Consider the following 21,481-nt stretch of genomic DNA (forward strand, 5'->3'; position numbering starts at 1 on the left):
TGTATTTATGTATTTAAACATGGTGGCCAATGTACAGTGATTAGAAATGCAGTGGTATTTTTTTCCTCCCCTTTATCTCTACAAACAAAAGATGTAAGAGCTTTGGGTTTTTTTTGTAAAAAAGCAAATACGGTTGTGATTCAGGGAGAGTACTTACAGAAGCAAAATGTAGCTGGAATTATGTAGACTAGATACATCAAAATCAATGCATTTAATAAAATAAAATATATATATTTTTCACCCTCTCTAAAAGTTGTTGTAAAAACATTTACATTTACATTGGTTCAAAAAGGAGATAAAGTTCTTTGTTCTGATGGTACATAATCACCATTCAAAGCTATTAGGCCAGTTAGACAAATGTATTTGGAGGATTTGAATGAATAGGCCAGGCGAGCTTTTTTTCCTTTGCTTCTCTGTTAAATGAATAATAAATTGAGTCTTTGGTTACAGTTTTGGCTGGTGCTGGGATTTCTGAGATCCCGACATAATTTTTTTTTGCTATCCTTGAGCTGGTGGTGATGGTGTATGCATTGCTTCTGTAGCACTTCATGGTGGACATGCAAAAAGTTTCTTTCATCCCTCTTCTGAAGTTTGCATTATACACTGAGTACAGGGTTGGCTTAGAAGCTGAAGAACTGAAAGAGATCCATGTGATAGCCATGAAAACCAAGGAACTTTCTCTATAGTCTGTTTCCTGTGGGTGCCACAGTTGTACCACATAAAATGGGAGCCAGGACAGGAGAAACACTAAATTTAACATTAAAAACATCTTGATTGTTTTCACTTTTGTCCTTGGGACAATATTCATTGTTCTTCTAACAGTCCTGCCATCAGTGCCTATTCTCCAAATGTACTTAACAACCTTTTGGTAGAATAGGATAATGAGGATGGATGGGGTAAAAAACACCACCAAGAGATGGATAATACTGTAGATGGCTCCTTCCCAAGAATTTGGGAGAAAAAAGTTGCAGTGGTCTTCCTCACTGGAGCCATAGAAAAAGAAAACTGGTGACATAAATGCAAGATCAAAGATCCAAGCTGCTACAATCATTTTCTTAGCTTTCTCTCTTGACACCTTGAAGCTCAGAGGGTAGACAATAGTGTAGAATCGATCCATGCATATGGAGAGAAGCACATATATCTGGACTCCAGGAGTGAAATACTGAATATACCTTACCAGCTTGCACATCACACTCCCCAGTGTCCACCTGCCTGATGTTAACTGAAGCAGCACAAATGGTGCACTTCCAACACTAATGAGAAGGTCTGCACAAGCCATGGAGACAACAAAATAGTTGGTGGTTGATTGTGTCCTCCTGCTCCTGTGGATCACTAAGCAAACAAGGGAGTTTCCAAAGATGGAAATTAGCCACAGTACTCCAAAAACCATGCTGGCTGATACAATTTCCCCTGGCTTCAGCTCATACTGCAAGACAGTGCGGTTCCTGCTTGGCCTGGGCTCCTGGGGTGACTCTGTCATCTCATGGTCAGCTGCAGGGAGGGAGGTCTTGGGGTAGCTTTTGTTCTGCAGCAGGAGCAATAGTGTAGGGAGAACAAAAGAGGCGTTGTTATCCGTACTATGGTCAAGCATGACAGTCATGTCTCCTGCTTGGGCTCTGTATAAACAAAGACAAGAAGTTATATCTAATAAGTATTTGTGAAAACTTACTTTAATCAATGATTAATAATTTTAAATTGAATACATTGGTTTCAGAGTAATAGTCGGAAATATACTACAAGATCTTTTAGTATAGCATTTATCACCATGTTTCCTATCGATTGTCTTAAGCCCCACAAGGATTAAATGGAAGAATATTTTGTACTACAGACTGTGCATATAGGGACATCTTGCCTGAGGCTGATGCTCTAAAAAATGTCCTTTCAATCATGGTGAATTACAAAACCTTGTTCTCATTAGAAATGGAAAATCTGTTCCTGTGGTTACAAGGTGTGAGTCTTTAGCTCTACAGTCTTTATACTAACTCAGATATTAGGATAACTCAGGATTAAATCTGTTAGCAAAATGAAACAGTTCATCCCAGAAGCCAAATGAACAAGTCAAAAACCGCCACCATCTTCCTTGAGCTTTCAAGTGATCCAGATCACCAGATTTGCTTTCTGAGGTTTTATTCAGTGTTTTTTCTGATGTTTCTTCTCTGCCTATATCTGGCTTTGCACCAATTACTTTATCTAAGCACAAAGCTACCAGACGAGTCTTCAAGAACACAATAAAAAAGTAGCCAGAAGTGGAAGAGGAAAAGATGTACTAATTGTTTGATGCGATTAGAGAAAATGTTTTCCTTGAGCTATTTAGACTCAGTGTTCATTAGTTGATCTTAACGAAACAATGTGTGCTTCACTCAGACAGATTAGATGTACAGTGAGCTCCATACTGCAGGCACAAATTTATCATCCTTGAAAATGTGATGTGTGTTTGGGATCAGCGTGGCGCATCTGCATAGATGCAGCCACTCTGCACAGAGCAGCCAGGCTGTGACAGGAACCTGTTGTGTCTCTTCTCCAAGTCTTGGCCTCACAGCACCAGCCTCGCACCGTTCCAGGCCGCTGGCTGTGAACTGAAAGGTGGGTCAGTGTGTGAGTCGCTGCTCCCAGAGGCACTAGCCTTACTGAGCAGCTTTTGTGTTCAAGTAAGATCTGGGAACTGCAAACATCTCATATTAAGTTTAGCTGAAGCAGTCTAAGGCTGATAACTGCCAGTTTTGCTTCAGGAACTACGTGAATCCCTCCTTTCAAAATAACAGTTGAGGATACAAGGATTGAACATCTGGAGACCCAGAAGTGGGTGTCAGCCATCTGGAAGGGACAATGTCCACCTCAGCTTTCGGGAGGTACCCTGCACCTCGTCCCTTCTCATGCTGCCCAGACTGGCATTTTCTTCCTCCTCATCCTTACCTGCCTTAACTAACTGTTTTCTTAGTAGCTTTTCCTGGCAGAAGAATCCTGGTTCCTGAAGCAACCCCTTTCTCCCCCTCCACCCAGTGCTCTCCTGGAGATATCCTGCCTTTGCCAACTGTCTGCAGGGCAATAAGTGCTTTCTTTGGCAGAGGGGCAGGATGCACTGACAGCACAACCTGCTAAATTGCATGATAGAATAGAATAATACATGTGCAGCCTATTAGCCAGATAGAAAAGAACACTGTATTCTTCCTTAATTTCCCTTCTTGACATGCAAAGTTATCTGTCACTCAAAAATATCTAGCTGCAATTCTCATGCACTGAAATGCAATTAAGTGTCAATGAACTGTCAAACTTGAATGTGTCAAATCTGGGAAAATGGCACTGAGCTCTTTATTCTCCCTCTGCTTTCTTTGTCAATAAGCAGGTATTGGACATACAAAAGGTAAAAATTATATATGATAAATACGTAAGGCCTAATGACATCTTTCTTTATTTTAAAAATACTTTCGCTTGTTTTTCCATTTAAATGAAAACAATATTGATCTGAGTTAAATTACACTTTTACTATTTGAGAATCTGCATTGATGCAGCTATACCAAAATTCTCACTCTTTTGTTCTAAACATTTTAGAGCACGAATCCTCTTAATATCGATATGAGGATTTCCTATGTTTTTGTTTAAAATCTAAGGCTTTGTACATTTACATGGAAATCAATAGGGTATAAGGAAAGTTTCATAATCATCAGAGGGATTTCCCGGTGCTGCAGGTCCTATCTTATGGACTTAATTTGTAATTTGAAAGCCCAAATGCACCATTTCCAGGGATATCCGCTTGAGGTGATAGTAAAGGAAATTGCTAACTTTCCAAAAGAAATCTGTTACTTAGAGAAGTAGTACCTGAGCCACAAGAATGACATAAAATCACTGCCACATCTTCTCTGCTGTTGTATAAAGCTTATATGGCATAGTTACTACATGTTTACATGTTTACTGTCCTGTCTAGAAATGTCATTTCCATTGCAATTTGGAGCAGTAAAACCTAAAAAGATTCAAAAAGGAATGCAACAAATGGCTTTTTTTAGTGCTTAATCAAAAGAATAAATATTTTTTTCCCAGTCACTGTTTTTTCAGGATCAAAAGATGGCTAAATAAATACCAAAGTGGCTTTTTTATCCAACATATTTTAGTTCTCTGCATCATCACTGCAAAATGCTGGTCATGCAATGACCCAGAATGTTATCTGAAGGACATTATGTTGGTCTTTTACTCCATAAGCTTCCCTCACTGATGAATTTCTTGGGAGTAGCTGCCAAACTGCAAGAGGAGTGCTTCATCTAAAGGAGTTTAATCAGTGTGAGAAGCAGGAGTAAATTGAATCAGGATGGGATGCTTTTGTCTGGGTGTAAGATGCTAGGAGGTGACATTCACTCTTGCCTTAAATTAACTACTTTATGTGTGCTGGGTCTCAGTGCAATGATCCTTTTATAGAATAGCACAGAGCCTTTTGACCTGTAACTGTCTCTTACTGAACAGGGATGACTGCGTGCATATTGAGGCCATTCAGTGCTTGTACTTCCAGGGAAGGAATGTGGCTGCACATGCTTCTGAAAGCATGCAGATTCCCTGCCTGTTCTTGTCTCTAGTGTTCATAAAGGCTCTCAGCTCCTCACCCTATTCTTGTTATGAAGGTTTCCCTATTCTCCACCAGCTCTTCTGAGCACAGCCTGGAAATCCCTTGAGGTTCAGTATATTCTTAATCTCTTTGTTCCTATGCACAGCGGTAGAAAACATCTGTCCTTCTGTCAGGAGAATAAGACTTTTGAGATTCATCTTTTGAGATATCATTCGTATCCATGTTTTATAAGCCACTGCCTGCACCCCTGGCTCTGCCCTCTGCTGGTTCAGCAACACCGCTATCTGAAGGTCATGTGTCTGGAGGTGTGGGTAGGCTGGCTCCTGCCGGTGTATAGTAAAAGCTTCTGAACTGAACTGATGATGTAAGCTGACACATACTGTTGTATTTTATATCAGCATCCAGATGCCTGGCCTATACTGCAGAGTGAGAGAGTAGGAAATATGGATGGAATCAAATAACAGAAATCGTTCTTTATTTCCATCACATATAAATACTGTGTGTTGTTTTCAGCTACTGCATGAGGATGAATCTCAACAAGATTTTTCTGCTGTGTGTGTGAGGAAAATAAGGGGCTGACTGGGCTTAGTAACTGGTGAGCCATGCAGCAACTCACCAGGCCAGGAACTAGGTCCACATATTGCTTCTGGATGTCACTTCACATCTGAAGCAACTCCTCTGGCTGCAGAGCTGCAGTGTGGGGCCTGAGTTCTGGCCTCGAGGTTCATGATTCTGGTAAACATTCAGGGTTGAAGAACATGTGCAAGTTACAAACTACATTGGCTGAGACTGTTAAAGACAGCGCCAAGGCAAACAAAAGACTCTGGGTCTCTTGTTATAGGTGTAATTCTTCTTACTCAAAAGGAGTCTTAAAAACCTCTAAGCTCTATTCCATTCTCCTACTGCTGTGACTAGTAGCCAAAACTTTAGATGAATACTGATTGAAAAACAATGACAGAACCAAGATCTTTGCCCACTGTGATTGTGGGGGCAGGAAAAGTGGGAGCAAGGAGGAGGGGGACTGACCTAATTTCCAACCCTGCTTTCAAAACAGGTTCCACCTACTGGTGTTGTGCAACAAGAGCTTGAAATGTTCTTCTGTGGCCTCTTTGCCCTCTTCGGTGGGGAATGAATCTGCCCTTCCTTGATTCAGAGGTAAAAAAAAAAAAAAAAAAAAATAGGTATACTCTCCCACACTCTTACACTCATTTTTGGCAACAGCAGGCCCTGTTCAAAGTACAGCACGCACTTGTGCTTGATGTGAGGAACGCATTGCTTCCAGGACTAGTTTTTCATGGTGGGTGTTGACAGATGAGCTGTGGCAAATCTCATGCCTGGCTGATTTTTCTGCCTATCTCCTGGAAATTCTCACCCTCTCCCCACCAAGCATTCTCTCCCCCGCCTGGAAAACATGCCAGCAGCATTTGTGAGGGTGACAGCAGCTCAGCTCACATTGCCAATTTACTTAGGAGAATATATGTATTTTCTTCTTCTACATAAAAAGTTCAAACAGGAATGATTTCTTGACGTTAAAGTTTGTAAAAGTTGCTTTCTCAGCACTCATGCAATGAATATGGTTGCAGTATTTATGCACTGGTCCAAACATTCATGTCTGGAATATGTGTGTCTGTTTTATGACCCTCTGTCTTCTCCAGTAAGACAGATCTAGAGCTCACGTGATACAGATCACTTGTGCCAGGCGTAGGGCTGAAGAGCAGGGTGGCACTGATGGCTAATAATAATGCCAGGGACAGAGCTGCCAGAGATTTGAATATGATTCCAGGAAGACTTACATGATAGGATAAGAGAAGAAGACCTAAACGAGCAGTAGGAGAATGCTTCTATGGCCTCTATCAGAGAATATGGCTTAGTGAGAGCTTTTCATAGCCTTCTCATACTGACTTTGCTGAAGAAGCAGGAGGGATCTGGAGGCCATGTGAAGCTTGCAGTTAGGTTGGAAATGCCTGGTACAGAAATAGTTGTTGGAAGGGATGCCCCAACTGAGCTGAGCTCAGGGAGGACTAAGTCACTGAGGAAGAAGCTGTCCCTGCACTGGAGATATCTACATGGGCAGGTTGCCAGCTGCAGGACTTGTTCTGTCTGCCTACTGAAGGGAAAGTAGGGAGTGATGGAAGATTCTGGAATGGATAAATCCCAGAAACACAAATGCTGCTTCAAGATTTGGTTCTGAGAGGACTGAGTTTGAAGTAGGGAGGGGAAGTAGGCTCTGCTTGAGGCTGTTGGGATTTATTCTGCATTGCCTGGTTGACTTTTCTCTGACTGGGAGTCACACTGAATTGCTGGACACCTGAGGGAAGATGCCTGGTGGGACTGCCAAAGAAAAAAATCACGTGGAAATTATGTGATGTGACCCAGATAAAATTGCACTGCACAGCTTTGTAAGCAGAGGCTTCACAGGAGTACTGTGGTGGTGTGAGGGTTTGCAAGCTCTCCCTCTGAGCTAAGGAGCAGAGCTCTCCAAATGTATCAAAGGTATAGAAATTTCTTCCCTTAGTGTCTCATCCTGATTTCAGTATGTTTCAAATAAATTTACAAATCAAGATTCCAAAGCCCAATAATTATACACTCAAAGAGTAGCTGCTTCTTGGTTGGCGTACAATTTTTTCAGCAGATCAAGCCACTTGTTTAAGTGATTAACAGTGCATTTACTGACAACCCTTCAAGAACCACTGTTGAAAATCCTTGACAGAAAGAACTGGCTCTGAAACCTACCTCCTACACACAAATGGCCTTTTGAAAGCAGAAGGCAGTTTAAATTCTCCTTAATTCTGGTGAACCAGTATATTGCTTGTCATGCTAGAAGTCATCTGAATACATAGAAAATATTACTATGCATTTTTAGAGAGTATCTGCCTGAATTAGCAAAAACAGAGTAGCCTTCTTGCCTCTGCTGGCTACAGATAAGCAAAGATTACTGTGCCTGTGGTGTTTTCCTAAGTAGATGTACCTAAGCACCCAAATGGAAGAAGGGACTTAATTCTTTCAAAAGGGATCATTAAAAGTTAATGGCAGAAAAACACAGAAGTGGCTATATTAGTGTGATTTCAAGGGGAAAGAAGAGCTGTGTGAATGCATCTGGAGACTGAGAATAACAGATGGGCAGACTGGTCCCATGACTGACTGTCAGTGTCAGGGAATTGTTTGAGAACAAATAAATGCCATAATTAAAAAATAAACATACTGAATATTGATATACAGCGCATATATTTATGCAGAAAATGAAGATGTTTATTCTGCAGTAGTTCTACTCACCCCTTCGCTTTCAGCAGAATCACCTCAACATTCAAGCCCTGCAGAGTGTTTGCCCCTGAATAAAGCTCTCCTTGCCAAAACCCAAGGATTTTAAAAGCACACATGCAAATATACATAAAGTAAATTGCTGGAGAAGATCATCTTTCTTTACAAAGATAGCTATCCGTTTAGCCACAACATTGCTCAGCACAGCACCTATAGGTACATGTACCTGTTCCAAAGCATAATCCCAGAAGTCTTGGCCTCGTCCTTCTTCCTTTTATAATCCCAAGTGAAGTCATACTGGAAAACACGCAGTATGTTCACATCTGTGCCCGGCCACTTGCAAATCCAGTAGAAGGAGGGGTGGGTTATTCTGCCCCTCTTCTGTAACGAAAAATGACGTGCGACAGGGCTGGCTGCTGACTCGTAATGTTCCCGCCGCTCCCGCCCCGTCGCGGCCGCTCCCGTCAGCACCGCGGACAGAGGCACGGCTCCCGCCCCTGCCCCGTGGCCCCGACGGGGTGGCCGCTGGGTGCTCCGGTTCTTCCCCGCTGCTCTGCCGGCTGCGTTGGCTGGCGGTCGACGCTGACGTCCCGGTTGCTATGGTGAGGGGCGGCTGCTGGAGAGGATGCTTTTCTTCCGCCATGGTCGCCATGAGACCGTGTCTCCTGAAAAAGACAGGGATAATGGATAAGTAGAGGGAGGTGGAGAGAAGTTTTAATTAGCTGCCTCTGGGAATGCATGATCTTTCTCTCTCTCTCTCTCTCTCTTTCTCTCTCTCTCTTTCTCTCTCTCTCTCTCTCTCTCTCTTTCTTTCTTTCTTTCTTTCTTCCTTCCTTTCTTTCTTTCTTTCTTTCTTTCTTCTTCTTTGTCTTCTTTTTTCGTTTTTTTTTTTTTTTTAATTACCATTTAGATACTGAGACTAATTAGGAGAAAAAAAATGACAGAAAAATCAGTGTCTGCTCCCCGTTTGGTATTAGACATCTTTTTTTTCTCAATATGGAGTATAACATTGACACCTTTTTTTTTTTTTAATGTTCTCTGCCACATATGCTTTATTAAGAAATATAAAATAATGACAATACTCCTCAACTGTCAAAAGTGAGTTTCCAATGGGTGCTGTGGAAACAGTGTGCACAAAGCCATTGGCCCTGATGGGATGCATCCACATGTGCTGAGGGAGCTGGCAGAGGTGACTGCTGAACTGCTATCTATCATCTTTAACAGGTCTTGGAGAACAGGAGAGGTACCTGAAAATTGGAGGATAGCCAATGTCACTCCAGTTTTCAAAAAGGGCAAGAATAACAGAATCACAGAAACACAGAATTGTAGGTGTTGGAAGGGACATCTAGACATCATCGAATCCAACTGTCTGCAAAGCAGGCTCTCTAGACCAGGTTGCACAGGTAGGCATCCAGGCAGGTCTTGAATATCTCCAGAGAACGAGGTTCCACAACCTCCCTGGGAAGCCTGGTCCAGTGCTCCATCATGCTCACTGTGATGAAGTTCCTTTGCATACTGGTGTGGAACTTCCTAACAAAAGCAAGTATAGAGTCTTGCACTATAAGGAATAACCACGTGTCAGTACAGACTGGGGGATTCCTCTGTGGAGAAGGACCTGGGGGTTCTGGTGGACAACAGGTCATCAGTGAGTCAGCAATATGCCTTGGTGGCCAAGAAGTCCAGTGAGATCCTGAAGTGTATTAAAAGGAGCGTGGCCAGCAGGACAAGGGAGGTGATCCTCCCTCTCTATTCTGCCCTGTTCAGGCCTCACCTGGAGTACTGTATCCAGTTCTTGGCTTCCCAGTATAAAAAAAGACAGGAATCTCCTGGAAAGAGTCCAGTGGAGGGCCACAAAGATGATAAAGGGCATGGGCATCTCCCCTGTAAGGAAAGGCTGAGTAACCTGGGTCTGTTCAGCCTTGAGAAAAGAAGACTGAGAGGGTATCTTATTAATGTTTACAAATATCTTAAGTATGGGAGACAAAGGGACATGGCCAACCTCTTTTCAGCGGTCTCTGGGCACAGAACAAGGGGAAACGGCCATAAACTGGAGCATAGGAAGTTCCCTCCCTCCCTCCCTCCCTTCCTTCCTTCCTTCCTTCCTTCCTTGCTCCCTCCCTCTCTCCCTCCCTCCCCTCCTCCCTCCTTTCCTCTCTTTCTCTCTTCCTCTCTTCATCTTTTTTTTCTTTCTTCCTCTTCCTTTCTTTCTTCCTTTCTTTTTCCCTTTCTTTTTTTTTCCTGTTTTCCCCCTCATTGTTCTCCATATCAGAGAAAGATACCCTCTTTCAACTTGATTTCATTGAGTGTTAAGGAGGATGAAGGAAAACTTTTAGTGAACACCTGCATTGATGGACTGTCACATGAGGACACAGAAACTGAAGGACTAACTCACTCAATTATTCCTCTGGTTTAGGGACACAGACTTTAGAAATGGTACATATACAATACATAGGAAGAAAGGATAAAAACCTAACAGTTTTTCTGTGTGTATGCTTTCTTGTAACATATACATAAGAACCAAGAAATGAGACATGGCAATCCCAGTTTCTCACTATCTTAATTTTTATTATCTACTCAACTGGCTACTGAACTATTCAAGCCTTTATAATATCCAGGTACATAATTTCAGTGTAAGTAAACTGTAAGAGAGATGAGGATGTACACCTCATCCAGCACTTTCAGAGAGACTGAAACAACAGACATTGTTATTTGGAGATTTGCTTCTCTGACAAGAACTAAGCATTTTCTGAAATAAGTTTGTCCTGAACTACCTAGGTTATTCCAAATCAGAAGTTAGTTGCTACCAGAGCCACAGCTGTGGTTGATTATTTTTGAACAACCTTTTCAGGGGAAAGAAATTTCTACTCAGTGTGGATCTGTTTTGAACTGTGTATTTGTTCCACTTAAGCTAGAAGTAAATTTCATATTAATTTTTTGACACCTGCCACATTCCTGGTGTTAAAGAATATTTTACTAAAGTCAGCGTATGTAGTGACAAACCGGGACAGAGCTGTCAGGTCCTCCAAATGACAAATGAGTGGAGACAAAAGGGCACTCCATAGACTCAGTGCTAGAAGGTTTGTTTTAGTGAGTGGGGGAAGTAGGATAATAAACCATATAAGGAAATATGAAGTAGATACAAATTAAAATATATGGCATCTTGTACTTCCTGTGTACTGAGGCCATTAATGCCTGAGGTACTTCAAGTGGTGCACACAAAATCTGTATTTTTGGGATCAGATAGTTGGCAAATAGTTTTGACTTACTCAGTGGCCCAAGTTCTGGTCCATCTTGAACATTTTCGTTTTGGTTGATTGGACTAGGTTCTGGAGCTGAGCACACAAGTGTCACTAATCCTCAGCAGCTGAGTGCAGCAGTAAAATTGCACAACAATAAGTCAGTCTTCACTTGCTGTCTTGGTTGATGACACAGCTGTGCACTTTGGGGTACATTACAGAATCACTGAATTTTCATGGTTGGAAGAGACTTCAAGCTTGCCAAGTCCAAACATCAACTTGACCTACTGACTCCCATCACTAAATCATGTCCCTTGGTTTAACCTCTGAGGCACATTCAAAGTGACTGCCAACCTGATACCATTTAAACCTCACACATTCACTGGATATCCTGGAGCTGAATTTGATTTTAGAACCTGCTCTGGTGCATGAGGGTGACATTCACTGTCTCCATAAACCCAGTGTTTCTGCCTGGTTTTGTTTGAGCTGTGGATTGATGACTTGGTGTGATTCATACAGGATCCCTTGTGACTTCTAGGTATGGTGTGAATTTATCCTGGCCACTGTAGTAAAAGGGAGCAAATATATGTATATATAACGTTAAGAGGAGGGCTAAGGAGAATCTCCATCCTTTACTGGATGTGGTGGGGAATGTGACCACAGAGGTTAAAGAAAAGGCTGAGGTTCTCAATGCCTTCTTTACATCTGCTTTTGAAAGCCAGATCAATTATCCTTGGGATATGCCACCCCCTGGCCTAGGAGTCTGGGATAGGGAGCAGAACAAACCTCTCACAATTCAGGTGAAAGCAGTTAGAGACCTACTACTCCACCTGGACTGTCACAAGTCCACGGAGCCAGATGGAATCTACCTGAGGTTGCTGAGGGAGTTGGCGGAGGTGATGGACAAGCCGCTTTCCATCATTTAACAGCGTTCCTGGTCAGGCAGAGAGGTCCCAGAGGATTGGAGGCTCACCAGTGTGACTCGTGTCTACAAGGAGGATCAGGGGAACTACAGTCTGACCTCAGTGCTGGGGAAGGTTATGGAACAGATCACCTTGAGTGAGATCACACGGCATGTGTGGGACAACTGGAGGATCAGACTCAGCCAGTATAGGTTCATTAAAGGCATGTTGACCAACCTAATCTCCTTCTATGATTGAGTGACCCTTCTGGTGGATGAGGGAAGGGCTGTTGACGCGGTCCACCTAGACTTCAGCAGAGCCTTTGACACTGTCTCCCACAGTATTCTCCTGGGAAAGCTGGCAGCCTGTAGCTTGGACAGATACACTCTTCTCTGGGTAAAGAATTGGCTGGAGGGCCGAGCCCAGAGAATGGTGGTGAATGGAGTGAAATGCAGCTGGAGAGAGGCCATGAATGATGTTCCCCAGGGGTCGGTACTGGGGCAACAGTGGGCCTGTGAACAGGGGGGGACAGGGGGAATAGTGAACAGGAACAGGGGCCTGTCCTGTTCAATATCTCTATTGACGACCTGAATGAGGGCATCGAGTGCAGCCTCAGTAAGTTTGCAGATGACGCCAGATTGGGAGAAAGTGTCAATCTGCCTGAGGGTAGGAAGTCCCTGCAGAGGGATCTGGACAGGCTGGATCACTGGGCTGAGGCCAATGGAATGAAGTTCAACAAGACCAAGTGCTGGGTCCTGCACTTTGTCCACGACAACCCCAGGCAACTCTACCAGCTTGGGGCAGAGTGGCTGGAAGACTGTGTGGAAGAAGCAGACCTCAAGATGTTCGTCGATGCTCAGCTAAACATGAGCCAGCAGCATGCCCAGAGAGCCAAGAAGGCCAATGGCATCCTGGCTTGTATCAGAAATAGTGTTGCCAGCAGGACTAGGGAGACGATTATCCCCCTGTACTCTGCTCTGGTGAGGATGTACCTCAAGTACTGTGTTCAGTTTTGGGCCCTTCACTACGAGAAATACATTGAGGCCCTGGAGTATGTTCAGAGAAGGGCAATGAAACTGGCGAAGGGTCTGGAGCACAAATCTTATGAGGAGCGGCTGAGGGAACTGGGATTGTTTAGTCTGGTGAAAAGGAGGCTCAGGGGAGATCTTAAGCCTCTCTACAACTACCTGAAAGGAGGTTGTGGCAAGGTCAGCCTCTTCTCCTGCATACCTGGTGGTAGGACTAGAGGGAATAGCCTCAATTTGCACAAGGGAGATTCGGGTTGGATAACAGAATAAAATTATTCTCCTGAAGAGTGGTCAGCCGCTGGAATAGGCTGCCCAGGGAGGTAGAGGTGTTCAAGAAGCATTCAGATGCTGTACTAAGGAACGTGGTTTAATGGAGAAATATTGGTGGTAGGTGGATGGTTGGATGCTGGAGGTATTTTCTGATCTTAATGATTCTGTGATTCTATTATTCTAATGGTGCCCCTTAAGGACAGCATGGGTTTTGGTTCTGTATGTTTCTTCCTGTTTAAATCCCAACAGTGGTTCAGAGAGTAGCAAGCAGACCCACAGCTGAGCTAGAGCTGTAGTTCTGCTTGGTTGTCTTCAGACCCCTGTAAAATCTAAGCAAAACCCTGAAGATAAACTGAAATTCTGGGATAACTAGCTTAGGGGACAACTTATCTCCATTTTGTGTGGAAATAGTAAGTTGCCCAAAGGAAAAGGTGGCTTGGTCTTATTTGCATTCAGAAAAGCTGGGGAAAGCCTCAGTTTTTGCTTCATTAAGGCTTAATTTGAACTAGATGTCTTTGTCTCCTCTCTAAGCACTATATGCAAAGCAGAATTCACTGTGCCTTGAAGTTAATATTCTGCATTGTGAATTCGGATAGCTGACATTTAATGTGATCTGCATGTATGAAGCTCAGCTGAGATGAATCACATTTGTGTGTCTGACACGTCATGACATTCTTAATTTAAGGATGTATTTCAAATGGGTGGAGGACCAATGCTGAAGTGCTCATTCAGAAGAAACAGTGAGGTCTATACCTACTTTGAAGTGTTACTCGTTGCCCTAGGGACACCGATCCTGTACCTCTCCTCAGAGGCAGCTTCCAATCATTCAACGTTGTCAAAGTCAGGTCAGCAGGACTAGGGCAGAAAGGATTTCTAGCAATGCAAATAAGGGATTCCTGTGCAAGGATGCTAATGTAAGCACCGGGGAAAATGGAATAACAAATTATTATCTTAATCTGATACATTCTCCTGAATTTGAACATGACTTTTTTTTCCCCCTGAGATTAAATCGGAGATCTTTTTTGTTTTTTTTTTGGGTACCTGTTTCCTACTTGGCAGAGCAAAAGAGAAGTTTTGCTTTCCTGCTGCTGAGCCATTTGTGTGTGTGTTTTTTTGGCAGAGAAGTGATAAAAATGTTCTGTTGTATAAGCAGTGAGTAGGAGAATCACAGCTTAGTCTAGGGGGCTCATGTAGTTCAGAACTGGTGAAGTGAGCCTGTCTTAAACCAAACCAAACAACCTATTGACAAATTTCAACTTAGCAGAGGTAGCTGGAGATGTGTCAGAAAGTTGGGCAAAAAGTTTAGAAGAATCCTTGTGACAGATTCACATTCACTTTCAGAAGGCAGTATAAGCTGGAAAACTTACAGACCTTAGCATTGGCTCTAACAGTGACAGCTGTTACTTTGCCCTTGGTAGAGAATGAGATGTACAAGAGTGAATTCACTGCTCCCATTCCCTCCAACAACATTCCATAGTTATGACAGGCAAAACTCTCATATGCATGAAATACTGCAAGAAAGAGAAATATACCCCCAAAAGGCACAGAATACAGTGTTGTGAGATGGTTGTTGTTGTTGACTTCTTAGGATCAGTTTGTTTTTGGGGCTTTGACTTGGGGCTTTGATTCAAAGGGACCTGCTCCTTGTCCTAGCCTTCTGCATCTTGGTGAATTCAGCTCCATGGGTTTATAAACTGGAAAAATATGCTGTCTTTGTGCACCAGAAATCCAGCACGGATGCACTTAGACTCTCTTGGTGACACAAAGACAAGAAGCAGCAACAACAAAACAAACAAAACACCACCACCCATAATATTTTTGCACTCTTTCAAAATGCCCCCATGTGAGAATGAAGTTCTCTGAGAACCCTTACAAGTAGGCATTAGATATACGAACTGAGGAGCTAAGTGCATATCTGAAATACGAACTTATGTATAAGTGAAATAAGATTCCTATTCAGACCTATTCAGTAACGCTTGGAAAAAGTCTTACTGCCGGATGAGCTTTATGGCACAACCGAAGCGCAGAGCCTTCGAGGAGAGATGCTCATGGAAGGAAATAAAGACGGGAAGCCAAGAGAAAACCAATGCTGCCCTCGTGCGGCACCCGACGTGCAGGATCAGGGGAGAGCCCTCGGCATTGGGACTGCCAGGCTCCATCCGTGCCCGTGGTGATGGGTGCCTCCTCGCCTGGTAACGAACGAGGTGCCTGAGTCTGCAACCCCAGCTAGAGGGCCAGGTAAAGATAAAAGACAAATTGCTTACTCGCCATTGTTCTTCGGAGGAACTTGTCCCTTGAGTATGTGGGGAATTCAGGCAACACAGAGGCAGAAGACTGAACAATCATCAGTACCTACACAATCTCTGAGGCTTCCCTCAATCCTGTTTTTTTTTTTTTTTCTTCTTCTTCTTTTCTCTTTTCTTTTTTTTTTTTTTAATCTGTGATATTTAATTATTCATTTAGTTATCTCTAAATTGGAGAAATATGGATTTGAATGATGGACTATTCAGTGGATAAGGATTTGGCTGAATGGTGGCACTCAGGGTGTTGTGACCGATGGCTCAAGGCCCAGGTGGGGATCATTGGCAGGTGGTGACCATCAAGGATTCATACTTGGATCAGTACTGTTTAATAAATTTATTAGCAGTGGGACTGAGTGCATTCTCAGCAAATTTGCCAATGGGACTAAGCTGAGAGGTACACTTGAAATAACAAAAGTAAGGAAAGACATCCAGTAGCCAAGCCTGAGAACTGGGTCCATGTGAACCTAATGAGGTTCAGCAAGGCCGAGTGTAAAGTGTTGTACCTGAGTCAGAGCAATCCCAAACATCAGTAGAAACTGGAAGATGAATGGACTGAGAGCAGCCCTGCAAAGAAGGACTTGGGGATTCTGGTGGATGGAAAGCCAGTAGTGTGTGTTTGCAGTCCTGAAGGCCAACAGTATCTGAGCTGCACCGAAAGTGGGGTGGCCAGTCCCATCCAGCCTGGCCTTGAACACTTACAGGGATAGGGCATCTACAACTTATCTGGGCAACTTATTCCAGGGTCTCACCATGCTCTGAGTGAAAGAGGACAACATCTAATTAAAATCTCTCCTCTTTTTGTTTTAAACTATTCCCCTTTCTCTTATCACTGTCAGACTATGTAAAAAGTCACTCTTACATTTATAAGCTCCCTTTAAGTCCTTAAAGGTCGCAATGAGATCCCTGGAGCCTTCTCTTCTCCAGAATCAGCAAGCCCAGCTCCTTCAACCTTTCTTCATAGAAGAGATGCTCCATCCCTCTGTTCAATTTCATGGCCCTCCTCTGAACATGCTCCAATATCTCCACAGCCTTTTTGTGCTGGGGGCCCCAGGCCTAGGTGCAGTATTGCAGGTGGTGCCTCATGAGGGCAGAGTAAAGGGGGACAGCCACTTCCATTGTTCGGCTGGCCACCCCTCTTTTGATGCAGCCCAGAATACTATAGGCCTTCTGGGCTGCAAATGCACATTGCTGGCTCATGTCTACCTTTTCATCCACCAAAATCCACAAGTCCTTCTCTGCAGGGCTGCTCTTAGTGAGTTCTTCTCCCAGTTTGTATACATATCTAGGATTACCCTGACCCAAGTGTGACACTTTGCACTTGGCACTGTTGAACCTCATCAAGGTTCATGCAGGCCCAATTCTCAGGCTTGGCTTCTGGATGGCATTCCTTGCTTTTGTTATTTCAAGTGTACCACTCAACTTAGTGTTATTGGCAAACTTGCTGAGAATGCTCTTAATCAAAACTTTTCAAACCTGCCCAGGTCGCTCTGGATGGATGGATGGCATCTCATCCTTCTACTGTGTCAAGTGCACTGCTCAGCTTGGTGTCACTGGTGAACTTGCTGAGGGCACACTCAATTCCACTGTCTATTTCATTGATAAAGATATTGAAGAGCACTAGTCCCAATGTGGACCTCTGAGGGGCACAACTCATGACCGACCTCTACCTCCCCAAAGAGCCATTGACCACAAACCTCTGGCTGTGCCCATCCAGCCACCTGTTTATCCACCAACTAGTCCAGCCTTCATCTCTCCCCAGTTTAGAAACAAATCCAGGTAGAAGACATCTGTTGCCTTCCCTCTGTCTACCATCATTCTATCATAGAAGGCCACCAGATTGGTCAGGAGTGTTCTGCCCTTGGTGAAGTTGGGCTGGCTGTCTTGGATCACCTCCTCATCTTGTATGTGGATTAACTTATCTTCCAGGATTCTTTGCTCCATCACCTTCCCAGACAGGGAAGTCAGAAGTGAGTCTCACCAACCTATAGTATCCCAGGTCTTCCTTTCTCCCTTTATTAAAAATGGGAGTAGTGTTTCCCTTTTTCCAATCACCCACAACTTTGCCTGTTGGACAAGACTTTTCAAATATGATGGGGAGTACCTTGGCAACCACATTAGCCAACCACATCCTTGGGACCCCAGGATGTATGTCATCCGGCCCCATAGACTTGAATATATGCAGTCTCATGAGCTGATCTAGGACTTGCTCTGCTCTTACAGTGGGAAGGATTTTGCTCACCTGACTACCTGGAATGTCCCCTAGCATTAGGGCTTTGTAGGAAAAGGGGAGCCAAGAGTCAGGAGAAATCCTTGCAGGGGCAAAACTGTTCTTGCAGGAGCAATTCTGTTTTTTGATGGGATTTTTAACGTTTATCTGATGTGAAGTTCTTAAGTTCTTATCAAATGATACGATGTTCCACTGCAGTGATGGTGCCTTGCTGTTTTTTTTTAGCCAGCATGGGACAGCGTTGTGAAGGGATGGGACTGTGCCAGATGTGCCTGCAGGAGGAAGAGAACAGGTATGGAGGCCCTGTGATTACAAAAGGGGTACAGAAGGCTGTGGATGCATGTCAGTATGTCAGTCTTTCTTGAGTGTATTAGTTCTGAGCCTGTGAAGCTGAACATGTGAGGTGCTCATCAGCTCAGAGGTGAGAATTGCCTCCTTCCTCATTTTTTTCTCTGCTTAGCCCAATTAGCAATGTTCTACCTCTTCCTCCCTTCATCCTTCCCTCCTTCCCTCCCACTGTTTTCCCTCCTTTCCTCACAGAACAGCTGGCTGGCTGATGTTGGCAGGGACCTGTGGGTCCATCTGGCCCAACCCCTTCTCAAGCAGGATCACGCTCAAGTAGACTCTGAAGGTCTCCGAGGAGGAGAACCCACAGCCTCCTTCTGTCCCGACTTCCCTCCTTCCGTCCCCCGCCCCTTGCTTTTCCCGCTTTCGTCGGTAGATGTCATTGAGCTCCAGTCCATGCTCCTGGAGCCTCCCGGCCGTCTCTCAGGCATCCTGCGAGGAGAAATCCCTTGTGAAATGCAGAGGAAACATTTGGCAGATAAGTCAGTGGAGGAGGCAGTGCAAGAGCAGTAATCTGACAGGGAGAAGTGTTTGGGGAGATTTTCCTTGGTGAGTCAGAGCAACCTCTCTGATGTTGATAGTGCTTGCACTGTGCAAAGCTGCAGGAAGGAGTTTTATGGCTGGTTAAGACAGATTCACTTCCAGCAAAGCTGCTGTTTTAGCAGAGACAGCCAACGTAACTGTGTCGGAGCTGTATGTGGTAAATACCTTGTCTACGTCACTGCATTAATATAGAGGCCTCGTGTTTTTAGTACCCTTGTAAAGTCCCCCATGTATTTTAGAAAAACTCACCCAATTCTGACTTAGCTGATGCAGCATAATCTTGGGCAGATCACTTAATCTGGTAGGCCTTGGTTTGCCCACCTGTAAAATGAAGCTGATAATAACCGCATACCAATTGTCCCCAGGGCTATGGCACATGTTACCTGTTTCACATCTGACTTGAGAGTAGTTTATAACCATGAGAGTGACTGACTTTTTACATGGTCTGATAGTGATAGAACAAAGGGGGATGGTTTTAAACTCAAAGAGCGGAGAATTAAATTAGGTATTAGAGGTAAATGCTTTACTCAGAGGTTGATGAGGCACTGGCACAGGCTGCCCAGGGAAGCTGTGGATGCCCAATCCCTGGAGGTGTTCAAGGACAGGTTGGATGGGGTTCCATTCAGCCCGATCAAGTGGGTGGCAGCCCTGCACACAGTAGGGAGTTCAAACTAGGTAATCTTTAAGGTCCCCTCCAACCTATAGTTATGATTCTGTGACTCTATGATTCTAACAGTCTAACTGCAGCAGGAATGGGGATGTTATGCCCTGAGACAGACATATTCATTCAGGGTCCCTGTTCTTGTCCTTTTTGTACTGAACTGCAAAAATGACAGCTATGCCTGCTCGTAAAGACAGCTGATAAATGCAGGTAGGGAAAAATGCTCCTTTTTTTTTTAATAAATGAGCCATGAAACACATGGTGACTATCTTTCGAGTAACGGAATGTGCGTAGGTACAGCCACTTTGCCTGCTGTACTGCTTTGACCCACATTGGAGGAAACTATGTACAGTGGGCTCATTGATATCATTTTGTCAGCACAGCCCAGTCCTGAGGCAGCTTCTCTGCTGATGACACATCCATGGTGGTGACAGATTGAGGCAGAGGCAGGTGGGGTTCTGCGCCTGGCCCTGCCTGTGCTATCTGTGATATCTGCAGGGAACTGTGCCCATTGAGTGAGTCTGGAAATGGACTGTGCTGAAAGCAGCAGTGGAAGGCACTCTGTTCCTGTTCTCCAGTCAGGAGACAAGGTTTTTTTTTTATATGGTGACAGGGGAAATAGACACAACATTTGAGCTGGTTATCCAGAGAAGGGGGCTGAATACAACCCCACTTCTTTTCCTTTGCTGCAGAGAGCCAAGGTCTGGCAGCCCTGGGAGAAGAAGGTCTAAATAATTTGTCAGTCTTTTGTATTAGGGATCACAGAAATATGTCCCCTATACATGCTGGAGTAGGTGGTCTGACTATAGCCCTTAATTCCTCTGTGCCTCAACTCCCTCTTTCTTAAGATATCGATAGAGATACTTGCAGCAAAAGTCTCTCACAGACTGTTTTTTTTTTTTTTTTTTTTCTGGTACTTTGTAACTATAGTGGCAAAATATGTAGGCAGAGCAATGTTATTTGCTATTACACTTCCAGATCTGGGTTTTTAAACAGGAGCTTGCATGTTTTGCAAACAGAATGAGGGAGGGCTGGAAACAAAGGTGCTCAGTCTGCCTGTGGAGCAGGACGGGATAAGAGGCTGCTCACAACCTGTCTTTCTGGCTATGGAGCCATGCTGGTGAGCATGAAGCTTGGAAGGTTTGCAGCTGAGGACCAGTGATATTGGACAGCCTGTCAAAAAATAACAGAAATCCACCACCTGGGCAACTCACCTTTATAAAACAATGACAAATCATAGCATCTTCTGGAGCTGTATGCTGGTGTTTCAGAACATGAGGGTTATGTATACCAGCAGGAGTTCTCTGTAAGAAAGGTCACAGAAACTTTGTGATCAACAGTTCTGTGTCATGGTGGAGGCCGGTCACAAGTGGTGTCCCTCAGAAGTTGGTCTTGGGACCGGTGCTCTTTAACATCTTCATCAATGACATAGACGATGGCATCAAGTGCACCCTCAGCAAGTTTGTTGATGACACCACGCTGAGCAGTGCAGTTGATATGTTGGAAGGAAGGGAAGTCATCCAGAGGGACCTGGACAGGCTGGAGAAGTAAGCCCATGTAAACCTAATGAGGTTCAATAAGGCAAAGTGCAGGGTGTCCCAGGTGTTTATACAGACTGGGTAAAGAACCCCTTGAGAGCAGCCCTGTGGAGAAGGACTTGGGGGTCGTGGTGGACAAGAAGCTGGACATGAGCCAGCAGTGTGCACGTGCAGCTCAGAAGGCCAATGGTATCCTGGGCTGCATTAAAAGAGGAGTGGCCAGCAGGGAGAGGGAGGTGATTGTCCCCCTCTACTCAGCTCTTGTGAGGCCACATCTGGAGTACTGAATCCAGGCCTGAGGCCCCCCGGTACAAGAAAGACTTGGAGCTCTGAGAACAAGTCCAGAGGAGGGCCACAAAGATGATCAGAGGGCTGGAGCACCTCTCCTATGAAGAAAGATTGAGGGAACTGGGCTTGTTTAGCTTGGAGAAGAGAAGGCTCTGGGGGTCCTCACTGTGACCTTCCAATACTTGAAGGGAGCACATACACAGGAGGGGGAACAGCTGTTTACAAGAGTGGATAGCGATAGGACAAGGGGGAATGATTTTAAACTGAGACAGGAGAGGTTGAGGTTAGATATTACGAGGAAGTTTTTCACTCAGAGGGTGGTGACACACT

At 44.2% G+C, this 21,481-nt stretch overlaps 1 protein-coding gene across 1 annotated transcript; it reads right to left on the minus strand.

Moving 5' to 3' along the window:
• Window positions 1-210: 210 nt before the first annotated feature.
• On the minus strand, window positions 211-15,517 carry GPR19 (G protein-coupled receptor 19). The gene is made up of 4 exons (XM_003640430.6): window positions 15,511-15,517; window positions 14,618-14,757; window positions 8,037-8,407; window positions 211-1,616 (listed from the first exon to the last, which is right to left on the minus strand). Exons 1-4 carry the CDS (start codon window positions 15,515-15,517, stop codon window positions 350-352), a joined length of 1,785 nt encoding a protein of 594 aa, XP_003640478.4. The 3' UTR covers window positions 211-349.
• Between the last annotated feature and the right edge of the window lie 5,964 nt (window positions 15,518-21,481).

The sequence above is a fragment of the Gallus gallus genome, chromosome 1 (assembly GCF_016699485.2).
Source record: "Gallus gallus isolate bGalGal1 chromosome 1, bGalGal1.mat.broiler.GRCg7b, whole genome shotgun sequence".
Lineage (NCBI taxonomy): Eukaryota > Metazoa > Chordata > Aves > Galliformes > Phasianidae > Gallus > Gallus gallus.

What these genes read in the sequence shown, in the direction of transcription:
- GPR19 (XM_003640430.6), bottom strand. An exon ending in CTGTTAGAGCCAATGCTAAG is followed by an intron (nt 8,408 to 14,617) that starts GTCTGTAAGTTT and finishes CCCTCACCATAG; the next exon opens with CAACCGGGACGTCAGCGTCG. An exon ending in GGGATTATGCTTTGGAACAG is followed by an intron (nt 1,617 to 8,036) that starts GTACATGTACCT and finishes TTGTTTATACAG; the next exon opens with AGCCCAAGCAGGAGACATGA.